The 12,496-nt window shown below is 44.5% G+C and overlaps 1 protein-coding gene across 1 annotated transcript in view; it reads left to right on the top strand.

Moving 5' to 3' along the window:
- The window catches only part of LOC308311657 (glutaminase kidney isoform, mitochondrial-like), a 26,783-nt gene extending 18,940 nt beyond the window's left edge, over positions 1–7,843 (top strand). Inside the window, exons 13-18 of the mRNA XM_080758438.1 lie at positions 167–298; positions 574–666; positions 826–887; positions 1,189–1,265; positions 1,442–1,505; positions 2,198–7,843. Coding sequence (XP_080614564.1) covers positions 167–298; positions 574–666; positions 826–887; positions 1,189–1,265; positions 1,442–1,505; positions 2,198–2,345 — 576 coding nt within the window. The 3' untranslated portion in view covers positions 2,346–7,843. The remainder of the gene's footprint in view (positions 1–166; positions 299–573; positions 667–825; positions 888–1,188; positions 1,266–1,441; positions 1,506–2,197) is intronic.
- Positions 7,844–12,496: the final 4,653 nt, after the last annotated feature.

Genomic DNA, 12,496 nt, shown 5'->3' with positions numbered 1-12,496 from the left:
CCACCCACCACACTAAAAAAACTGACCACATTGTCTGTCTGTCTGTTGACCTGTCTCTGTCTGTTGACCTGTCTGCCTGTTGACCTGTCTGCCTGTCTGCCTGTCTGTCTGTTGACCTGTCTGTTTGTTGACCTGTCTCTCTGTCTGTCTGCCTGTCTGTCTGTAGGTGGGTCTGCCCGCTAAGTCGGGCGTGGCGGGTGGCATTCTGCTGGTAGTGCCCAACGTGATGGGCATCATGTGTTGGAGCCCCCCTCTGGACAAACTGGGGAACAGCGTGAGGGGGATACAGTTCTGCACGGTAAATAAATACATACATAAATACATACATACATAAATAAATACATACATACATAAATACATACATACATAAATACATACATAAATAAATACATACATAAATACATGCATACATAAATAAATACATACATAAATACATACATAAATAAATACATACATAAATACATACATACATACATAAATAAATACAAATATTTGAACTGGGGAAGTACCCCCCAAAAAAAAGTGAACTGCGAATGATCACCAATTCTGTCTGTCTGTCTGTCTGTCTTCCAGGACTTGGTGTCTTTGTGTAACTTCCACAACTATGACAATCTGAGACATTTTGCCAAGAAACTGGACCCTCGCCGGGAGGGGGGCGACCAGAGGGTGAGTACTGACGCACGCACGCACGCACGCACGCACACACGCACGCACGCACGCACGCACGCACGCACACACACACACACTTTGGCGAATAACTCACAACAATTGTGATGCACCTGTGTGTGTGTGTGTGTGTGTGTGTGTGTGTGTGTGTGCGTGCAGGTGAAGTCGGTGATCAACCTGCTCTTCGCGGCGTACACCGGTGACGTCTCTGCTCTGAGAAGGTTGGTTGTTTTACTTTGAAGGGATTGAGGGTTTTATTTATTTTTTATTTTTTTTATGTTCAAATCAAATCACGTGACCTCCTCACCTTTTAGCCGGTATAGGCTAAACGCCAGCCGGCCAATGGCCCCGAATCAATTTGAACTGCATGGCCTTCAAAATAAAACAATAATTGTTTTTGGCCTTCAATATAAGAGTATGCTCTGAAAAGACGTGTGAGGCAGTAAATGAGTTTTAACTGTACCTTGTGTGTGTGTGTGTGTGTGTGTGTGTGTGTGTGTGTGTGTGTGTGTGTGTTGCCAGGTTTGCCCTGTCCTCCATGGACATGGAACAGAGGGATTATGACTCCAGAACTGCCCTACATGTGGCTGCAGCTGAAGGTACTGGAACCGGTTCTGAGCGGTTCTGACTGGTAGTGATTGGTTCGGCCTCGACCCGTTCGCTGTGTTGTTGTTTTTTTTAGGTTTTTTTTTTACCAATTCTGCTTGTGTGTGTGTGTGTGTGTGTGTGTGTGTGTGTGTGTGTGTGTGTGTGTGTGTGTGTGCGTGTCTCTCAGGTCATCTAGAGGTGGTGCGGTTCCTGCTAGAAGGTTGTAAAGTCAACCCAGTTCCCAAAGACAGGTACAAAAAAGACAATTTTCATATCACTTCATATCACACTACGGTACCATAGTACAGGTATACAGTAACACAATAAACTGTAGTCTCTTCGTATTACTTACTTCACATTATATATATGGAATATATTATATATATTCTTCATATTACTTATACTTCAATTTTCACATCACTTCATATCACACTACGGTACCATAGTAAAGGTATACAGTAACAAAATAAACTGTAGTCTCTTCGTATTACTTTTATACCAGTAACAATCCGGCTATATATTATATAGGGGGTATGAAGGTACTGCGCTGCTATGTTGGTTCGAGTTGAATGACTTCTCCTCTGTTGTTTGGTTAACCCATTTATAGGCCTGTTTCTGAAAAACCTTATGTTTCTGTATCAGTGGTGCTCAATATTTCATGTCAAGGACCCCAAAAAATATATGTAATATGCCTCGCCCCCCCCCCCCCCCCCCATCGGAAAATATGTTGTTCCAGACCAGGGACCCCCCCCCCCCCCTCCCCAGAAGAGAAGCAAAGATTTGAGTTAAAATGATGTTCACTCTGTAATAATCAAAGATTTGAGTCACATTTTCACGATTTTTAAAAAATACCAGACCTACAAGCCGAGTGCCGCGCTATGTGAGCTTGTAGATCTGCTATCTTCTCAATAGCTAAAGCATAACGTGACTCATTGGCTAACAGGTGGGGCAACACGCCCATGGAGGAGGCGGTGCATTTCGGACATCACGACGTCGTCACCATCCTCAAGGAATACATCGGCCTGAAGCCCCCCCCAAGCCCCGCCTCCGACACCGAGATCGCCCAGAACAACCTGGACGGCATGCTCTGATTGGTCACCCCGACCCTCCCTCCTCCCTCCTTGTCTACAGACTCCACCCACCCCCAGTAAGACTCCACCCTCCATTCTCTACAGGCTCCTCCTCCAGGATAGACCCCACCCCCTGATACGGACTCCTCCTCCTCCTCCTCTGAAGTACTCGACACTGGAGGTGTGTGTGTGTGTGTGTGTGTGTGTGTGTGTGTGTGTGTGTGTGTGTGTGTGTGTGTATGTGCGTCCGTGCGTGCGTGTGTGGTTAATGAGAGAATGTGCCGCAAGTAGCGAAACATCAAAGGAAATGTAGTCGTTTGTTATTTTTGTTGCACAGAGGATTTGCAGATGGGGGTCCATGGGCCAAATACATATCATTCTAGGAGGTCCTCCACGTGAGGATTTGTTGAATCGGACCTCCGTTCTTAATGGGTAAGTCCTTATGCAGCTCTTTGTTTTAATGTTAATATGATTGTAGATTATTGGTTTTCTTTCTTGCGTCACATTCAGCTCAGAGCCATATGTCACAGGTGTGTTAACTGATTAGTAATGTGATTGGTTTACTGCTGGTTTTGTATTCGATTGTAATGGATCTATTTAAAACAACTCGATGTGTTCGTTCGCCCACAGTAAACCGTGTCAATTATATTTCCATCCAAATGTTTTTCATTCATAAAATATCATTGCTGTAGCGGCCGGGGAGGAAGCTCAATTGTTTTACTTTCCGATTGTAAAAAGAAGTCTTCTAAATCCTAAAAGTTTCCTGAAAAACCCTAGGTTTCTATGTCATGGACCCCCAGAATTATCTGTATTTTGCCGTGGACCCACATCTGACGATATGTTCAGAGTTAAAAACGTTATAGGCCTAAATATATATTCAAAGATTTGCGCCACATTTTCACGCATTTTCAAAAATAGCAGATCTATACAAGCTTGTATAGCGTGCAGGCACTCAGGTGCCGCGCTATGAGCTTGTAGATCTGCTATATTTCAATAGCTAAAGTAATAATGCTTCAAACACCAAAAGGGGTTCCTGTCCTGAATGGGTTAAAGATGGAGTGATTTATTTCCACCCCAAAACATGATCATCAAGTATTATTAATTATTATACAGTATAAGGAGGAAGAACCTAAAAAAAGTGTAGTATTTATTTCAAATGTCATTTTTATGTGGACACATAGCCACCAGTTCATTAAGTATGCCTGGTGGGTGGTGATGGGTGGTGATCCACCTGAACTGAAGCCACACCCACAACTGTGATGTCACTATATCACTGTTTTTTCAAGTCATGTGGTCCATGATAGCTTGTAGTTTGGTCTTCTCTTCAGCCATGTGTGGTCCATGCTAGCTTGTAGTTTGGTCTTCTCTTCAGCCATGTGTGGTCCATGCTAGCTTGTAGTTTGGTCTTCTCTTCAGCCATGTGTGGTCCATGCTAGCTTGTAATTTGGTCTTCTCTTCAGCCATGTGTGGTCCATGCTAGCTTGTAGTTTGGTCTTCTCTTCAGCCATGTGTGGTCCATGCTAGCTTGTAGTTTGGTCTTCTCTTCAGCCATGTGTGGTCCATGCTAGCTTGTAGTTTGGTCTTCTCTTCAGCCATGTGTGGTCCATGCTAGCTTGTAGTTTGGTCTTCTCTTCAGCCATGTGTGGTCCATGCTAGCTTGTAGTTTGGTCTTCTCTTCAGCCATGTGTGGTCCATGCTAGCTTGTAGTTTGGTCTTCTCTTCAGCCATGTGTGGTCCATGATAGCTTGTAGTTTGGTCTTCTCTTCAGCCATGTGTGGTCCATGCTAGCTTGTAGTTTGATTTTCATTGGCACGTTTGACGGTCAAGGTTTCAGCCTCCAGGAAGAAACCCTAAATACAAAGGGAAGACTGTCACCTCATAAACACATGACATAACAACCACACCAAGCACTCTAATGAAGTACTGTCACCTCATAAACACATGACATAACAACCACACCAAGGGGTCTAATGAAGTACTGTCACCTCATAAACACATGACATAACAACCACACCAAGGGGTCTAATGAAGTACTGTCACCTCATAAACACATGACATAACAACCACACCAAGGGGTCTAATGAAGTACTGTCACCTCATAAACACATGACATAACAACCACACCAAGGGGTCTAAAGAAGTACTGTCACCTCATAAACACATGACATAACAACCACACCAAGGGGTCTAATGAAGTACTGTCACCTCATAAACACATGACATAACAACCACACCAAGGGGTCTAAAGAAGTACTGTCACCTCATAAACACATGACATAACAACCACACCAAGGGGTCTAAAGAAGTACTGTCACCTCATAAACACATGAACAACTGGACAAAAATACAAAGATCACGGCACTCCATCTTTAAGTAAAAGTCCCAATACTGGAATGTAGAACTACTCCGTTACAAGTAAAAGTCCGGAATTTCAAAATGTACTTGAGAGTATAAAGTAAAGTACAAAAGTATTGGCATCAAAATGTACTACCAAAAGTTGAAAGTATACTCACTAATATGCAGAATGTCACGTTCCATGCGTCGTGAGCTTGTAGATTGGCTATTTTCAAATGGCCGAATGAATGTTATGAGCGCCCTTACAGGTCTGTACAAATGGAACCAAATGGACTCTTACTCTACTGGTCTGTAACTCTGAGAGTGTACAAATGGAACCAAATGGACTCTTACTCTACTGGTCTGTAACTCTGAGAGTGTACAAATGGAACCAAATGGACCCTTACTCTACTGGTCTGTAACTCTGAGAGTGTACAAATGGAACCAAATGGACCCTTATTACTCTACTGGTCTGTAACTCTGAGAGTGTACAAATGGAACCAAATGGACCCTTACTCTACTGGTCTGTAACTCTGAGAGTGTACAAATGGAACCAAATGGACCCTTACTCTACGTACAAAATGGAACCAAATGAAATGGTTCCTTGAAATCAAAAAGTTTAAGAATCACATAGATATTTGCTTTAAAAAAGAAAAAAAAGACATCTGGATGGAAATATAATAGTTTTAGCTTTGTCAAGTTTGGTTGGTCTTTTGAAGCCGTACATGTATGAGTCATAATACAGTGTCGTAGTCGTGTCTGTGATGTAGAAAGCTCTTGAATCTTAAGCATTTTGTGTACAATCTTAATTGTGTTTCTATTTATTTAGTTGTTTGATGTTTGGATTCTGTTTTGATCTGTTGAAGTTAAATCCTCAAAACTGCTGATTGTTCCACTTAATATTTTGGGTTTTTTTTTTTTACAAATATTTATTTATGTCTGTGTCTACCAAAGGGGTGCGTGTGGGTGTGCGTGCGTGTGTGTGCGTTGCACATAAATGTTTACAGTGTGTGTAACTTGTTACTGCCAGCGGTTCTCAAGCCAATAGGAAAGCACAAACCCCCCCCCCCATCCCCCCCACCCCCTCGTAAATACAATCCACTCTAGATGGCATCGCTTGCCAATCAGGTTGCTCGTTTTGAAAACGTACTGTATGTATTGTAAAGGAAAACAATGTATATCGGATTGAATGTTTATGATCGGAAGCCAGTTTTAGGAGTGCATACAGTATAATATACCGTGACGATGTGTCACACTGCATTAGGAGCGTCTACGGTGATGGTTAATTGGTTCACATTGTATTATAGGAGTGTATAACGTGATGTGTGTCACAGTGCCGGCGGTTTATAGGAGTCCATAACGTGATGTGTGTCACAGTGCCTGATGTTTAGAAACGGACCCAGCGTTATAAGAGTGCATACAGTACCGGGATGATGTGTACCACCACAGATATAAGCAAGACGTTTAAAGATAATGTGAAGAGGCTTTTAAATGTTTTCACTTAACTTCGCTTTAGCTCAAGAGTTGTTTTAACTCGACTTGAACGTATACTGAGAAGCGGTTTAGTCACTTTTTGAACGTATTTAACTCGGTGAATCTGTTGGGTTTAACTAATGTAGCGGCAAGTGAGTGAGTTTTATGTTATCTGTAGTGAAGAAGAGCTAGTTTTAACTTATTTAACTAGTAATGCGTGTTAGTTAGTTTGAAGTAGTTGGTGTGCGAACTTCGTGACTTGGTGTGCGTGTCTGTGTGTGCGTGAGTGTGTGTGTGTGTGTGTGTGTGTGTGCGTGCGTGCGTGCGTGCGTGCGTGCGTGCGTGCGTGCGTACATTTGTGCGAGTTGCTGAGAGAGACTGAATGTTTTAAAGTTGGCCATAAAAACACTGTTGATCAGTAATGTGTGTAAACTGTCTCCCCTTCATCATTACTCAAGTGGATCAATGTTCATGTTGGTCTCTCCTGTTCATTGCAAATCAACTGGATCATATTGTGTGAAATGTTGGTCTCTCCTGTTCATTGCAAATCAACTGGATCATATTGTGTGAAATGTTGTTGATATTTACAATCATAAAAACGTTACAATCAACACCGCTGTGATCTATACGTGAATCCAGAGTGTACAGTAGGAGAGTAGCGACACATCTCTCAGCAAAGCGGGGTGCCCTATATGGGCTATAGTTCCACACATTGTAACTATCCCATTGAGACAAAGCGGGGTGCTATGGACTATAGTTCCACACATTGTAACTATCCCATTGAGACAAAGCGGGGTGCCTATTGGGCTATAGTTCCAAACATTGGAACTATCCCATTGAGACCAAGCGGGGTGCTATGGGCTATAGTTCCACACATTGTAACTATCCCATTGAGACAAAGCGGGGTGCTATGGGCTATAGTTCCACACATTGGAACTATCCCATTGAGACAAAGCGGGTGCCTATGGGCTATAGTTCCACACATTGGAACTATCCCATTGAGACAAAGCGGGGTGCCTATAGGCTATAGTTCCACACATTGGAACTATCCCATTGAGACAAAGCGGGTGCCTATGGGCTATAGTTCCACACATTGGAACTATCCCATTGAGACAAAGCGGGGTGCCTCTGGGCTATAGTTCCAAACATTGGAACTATCCCATTGAGACAAAGCGGGTGGCCTATGGGCTATAGTTCCAAACATTGGAACTATCCCATTGAGACAAAGCGGGGTGCCTATGGGCTATAGTTCCAAACATTGCTCCTATGGCTATCCTGGAACTATCCCATTGAGACAAAGCGGGTGCCTATGGGCTATAGTTCCAAACATTGCTCCTATGGCTATCCTGGAACTATCCCATTGAGATAGAATGAGCACTTCCGCATTCCGTTGTTACAATATGAGTCAACACTATAGTGTCGCCACTCTCTTATACTATATTACTCTACGTGAATCCACAACCAGATTAATTGAAAATGAATTGAGGATGGAGGACCCTGATGTAAACAAGTCTTAGTGCTTATTGGTTTCATCCTCGTAGCATTCTTTTTTTTTTATTATTATTATTATTTTAAGTGTTAAATATAGCTCTATGTTGTGAAACTTTTCATTGTGAGTGTTTGTTCAGTATAACAGGAAGTCTCTCTGCCTCTTAAATAAACAGAAACATTGATTTCAGGTCGGGACACCAATTTCATCCAATCAGGAGAGAGAATGCTATACAAAGAGCATTTCTATCAGCTTCAGTTTGATTCGTCGTGCTCCAGTTCCAATTTAATCATAATTGTTTATTTGGTTTTATCGCTTTTATTCATGTATATCCTATGTCTCTCTCTCTCTCTCTCTCTCTCTCTCTCTCTCTCTCTCTCTCTCTCTCTCTTTATTTGCACATCAGAAACTTGTAATAAAAACCAGCAGATGTCACTGTTTCACCGGTTCCTGTTCCACTGGGCCACTGAACTGCTTCAGCGTCTGGGTTGAAAACAAAAGGTTTCTAAAACACACTCGGGGTGCACATTTTGAACTTCCTTATTTTCCACCATGAGATCCGACAGGATGTTTAAGAGGTGGAGGCAAATGGCATTTTGCAATTTACGAAGACGGTATAAAATGCGCTCTCCGACACCGTGGCGTGCGCAAAAACGGCCCTGAATTATAGTCACATGGGTGTGTTTTAGGGCGTCGCCTCCATCCACCCAATCAGCTGATCCCCGGTACGATATGCGCAAATTCGGCTTTGCTTCAATAGCGTGCGAGTGGTGTTACATTTCTGCAGGCAGGCTCCATATATAGACAATGACATTATACTTTGTCACATTTGGGTTCATTATTCCTATCGCACTGCATGCCGTCTCCTTTGTGCCTCAAAAGAACAGATCTACAAGCTGTAGATCTGCCATGATGTGCATAGCTTGTAGGTCTATATGTCTATATTTTGTGGTTAACCCATTTTGACCTGAGATCAGATTCTAAAAATGTCCTTCTACATCCTGACAGTTTTCTGAAAAAGCTATGTTTCTATATGTCAATCGTTCTTCGATTTAAAAAAAGATAGCAGACCTACAAGCTCGTAGCGCGCCACTCGGTGGCGTGCTATGAGCTTGTAGATCTGCTTTTTTTCAATAGCTAAAGCATAACATAATGCTATAACACCAAAATGGGTTAAGTAACTTTCAGTGTTAATTGGAAAGTCATGACAGCGTGGCAGCGGTAGGCTATGCTAAGGGAGGGAGGGAGATATTACGTGGGTAATATCTAATATGTGTGTTTAGATATTTTAGTATTTCAAAGTGTCCATATGGGCTCCATGATGTCATGGACACTGCAGGCTCACTTACTTCCTGGACTACATGTTGTCTCAGTAATGGGCCTCACACACCGTCTGCGAACGCCGCGCGTCACAAACCAATTAGACAACTACTCAACCCTTTGTTGCGCTCACAAGAATGATGCTGGCAAAAGGATTCAAGATAGAAGAGCTGGGTTTATTTGTCACTCACTGATATACAGGTACAGTGAAAGTATCATGATGGCACTGAAGGCAGAATGTTAATCTATCATATCATAACTTGAGCGGCCCCCCCTACGGTCGGGGCCCACCAGGAATGTGCCCGGTACGTCCTGTGAGGGCAATACACCCCTGACTTACTGTGTTGTTGCACGGAGTTGCATTGGTGCAGTTATATACTTTGGGCCGTAAGTGGTTTAAGTCATTATGTCTACTTATAGGGAAGTCCTCTCTCTCTCTCTCTCTCTCTCTCTCTCTCTCTCTCTCTCTCTCTCTCTCTCTCTCTCTCTCTCTCTCTCTCTCTGTCGGATTAAAACACTTCAGTTGACAGGAGAAAAGCAGAGGAAGATCAACGGAGGACGAGGGACCGTTATTTGACATCACGGACGTGATCTAACCTTTAATCCATCCATCCATCCATCAGGGTTAGTCTATATTTCAGTGTTTGTCGGGGGAAGTCTGCGAGTTGCGAGCTTGTAGATCTGCTAATCTTTAGCGCAGAGATTTGGTGTAAAACAAAGAACTCACCTGCGAGTACACCATGTGACTCAGGTCTGTAGTCTAACGGGGCGACGGGGGAAACTACAAAATGATGTCACTGAGGACGCTCGGTGAGGAACGCCGACAATCTGTCTGACTAGTGCACACGCACGCACACGCGCACACACACACACGCACTCACACACACACACGCACTCACACACGCACACACACACGCACTCACACACACGCACACGCACACACACACACGCACTCACACTCACACACACGCACACGCACACACACACACACTCACGAACACACACACACGAACACACACTCACACACACACACACACACACTCACGCACTCACAGAATGGAACCAGACTTGTCGTCAGAGTCAGTGTTTTCTAAGGAGGAGGAGGAGGAGGAGAGGGAGGAGCTACAGGATGAAGAGGAGGAGTTTCCCGCTCCCCGGGAGAGGGAGGAGCTACAGGATGAAGAAGAGGCCGAGGATGAAGATGGAGATGGAGGTCAGATGTTCAGCGCCTGGATGAGTCGCTACGCTAGAGGAGGACAAGGTACAGTAACAGTGGATGAGTCGCTACGCTAGAGGAGGACAAGGTACAGTAACAGTGGATGAGTCGCTATACGCTAGAGGAGGACAAGGTACAGTAACAGAGGATGAGTCGCTACGCTAACGGTTGCATCCCACACTAGAGCACCGAAGTCTGACATCAATATCACCAGAGGGCGCTATAAGTCCACGGGTTTGAGTATTTTTTAGGGGCTATATCCAGCTTTTTGTGTACGTTCACAAATGTTGTCCTACACAAACCTTTTACATCATAGTGTCTGAGCAGATAGACAGTATGATATCATCATGACACTATGACACTATATGCCATAGTGTCACATCAACGTTGGAGTGCCTAGCTGGCCCCTTATTGGTCCCTCCCTATAGTAAATACTTTGTTCCTCTGTCAGCAGGAGCAGTGGGAGGAGCCTCAGCAGGAGAGGAGGAGTCGGAGGAGAGCACAGACCAACATACTGACACCGTCAACACCTCCTTTCTACCTCCTGTTAGGAGACGCTCCTCTCTACCCTGTCCCGTAAGAGTGTGTGTGTGTGTGTGTGTGTGTGTGTGTATAAAAAAGGACGTGTGGAGCGTTGTCCAGGGTGTTTTAATGAAGGGAGAAGAGTCTAGGACGTGTGGAGCGTTGTCCAGGGTGTTTTAGAGAAGGGAGAAGAGTCTAGGACGTGTGGAGCGTTGTCCAGGGTGTTTTAGAGAAGGGAGAAGAGTCTGGGACGTGTGGAGCGTTGTCCAGGGTGTTTTAGAGAAGGGAGAAGAGTCTGGGACGTGTGGAGCGTTGTCCAGGGTGTTTTAGAGAAGGGAGAAGAGTCTGGGACGTGTGGAGTGTTGTCCAGGGTGTTTTAGAGAAGGGAAAAGAGTCTGGGACGTGTGGAGCGTTGTCCAGGGTGTTTTAGAGAAGAGAGATGGCTATAGTGTTAGCTGTTTTCACAGTGTTCTGCAGGCAAGTATAGGCGACAGTATGGGGTGTAATGAGCTAATCCTGTAATCTGGTTAGTATTTGTATGTCACGCGGTACAAACCAGCATTATGAGCAGAAACATCTTCCATGAAACCCTGGCTGTGGCCTATGGTCTCGGAGTCGGATATTTCATACAAAACCAACTGTTAAAGCCTCAGTCTGTGATTTCTTCACCTGATTGGCAGTACGTGTAACGGCAGGAACAATATTTCTAAAACCACGTTTTTAAGATTTTATTTGCTTTAATCCAACTGTGGTTCCCAAACCTTTTCATGTCAAGGACGCCCAAATTGACACTAAATAGCCCGCGGACCCCCATTTGAAAAAATATGCCAGGGACCCCCCATATAAGAGAAGATTTGTGATTCTCAACCCGTTTAATTTCAAGGACCCACAGTTTGACATGCATTAGTCTACGGACCCCTCATTTAATGACATTAATCATCTCTCGGGCCCCCAATTTATATTGTAAAATCAATGTCCCCCAGTGGGCCGGGTCCCCGGACCCCGCTTTGGGAACCACTGGTTCAACCCGTTTTGGGGCGGGAACCCCTTTTGGTGTTTTAAACATGTTATAATTTAGCTATTGAAAAATAGCAGATCTACAAGCTCATATAGCGTGCCACCGAGTGGCGCGCTACGAGCTTGTATGTAGGTCTGCTATTTCTGAAAAAAATCGAAGAACGACTGACATAGAAACATAGGCTTTTTCAGAAACTGTCAGGATGTGTAGACATTTTTAGAATCTGATCTCAGGTCAGAATGGGTTAATCCATAATTATGTATCTCTCTCTCTCTCTCTCTCTCTGCTCTACAGTCTACTCTCTCGGCCATGCAGTTGAATCGGCTCCACTCATTGGCTCAGGCGCCGGTGTCGGCCGGCACGCTGCTGCGTCGCTCCTCCTCCCGCAGCCTCTCCACCACTCAGGAGGCGGCGGCGGACTCGGCCACGCCCCAATCGCCCCAGTCGGCCGCGGCGGCCTTGGCCAATCGGGAGCGGCGAAGCTCCCTCGTCCCGCCCACCATCCCGGAGGTGGAGAGGTCGCCCACGAGGACGCCGTTCAGACGACGCAACGTCATGTCCTTGGTATGTTCTACGTCATGTCCTTGGTATGTTCAACGTCGTGTCCTTGGTATGTTCAACGTCATGTCCTTGGTATGTTCAACGTCATGTCCTTGGTATGTTCAACGTCATGTCCTTGGTATGTTCAACGTCATGTCCTTGGTATGTTCAACGTCGTGTCCTTGGTATGTTCAACGTCATGTCCTTGGTATGTTCAACGTCATGTCCTTGGTATGTTCAACGTCATGTCCTTGGTATGT

This window comes from Protomyctophum bolini (genome assembly GCF_963924005.1).
Source record: "Protomyctophum bolini genome assembly, chromosome: 24".
Classification (NCBI taxonomy): domain Eukaryota; kingdom Metazoa; phylum Chordata; class Actinopteri; order Myctophiformes; family Myctophidae; genus Protomyctophum; species Protomyctophum bolini.
The sequence above is the reverse complement of the archived record's forward strand: the minus strand, read 5'-3'. Positions and strand labels throughout refer to the sequence as shown.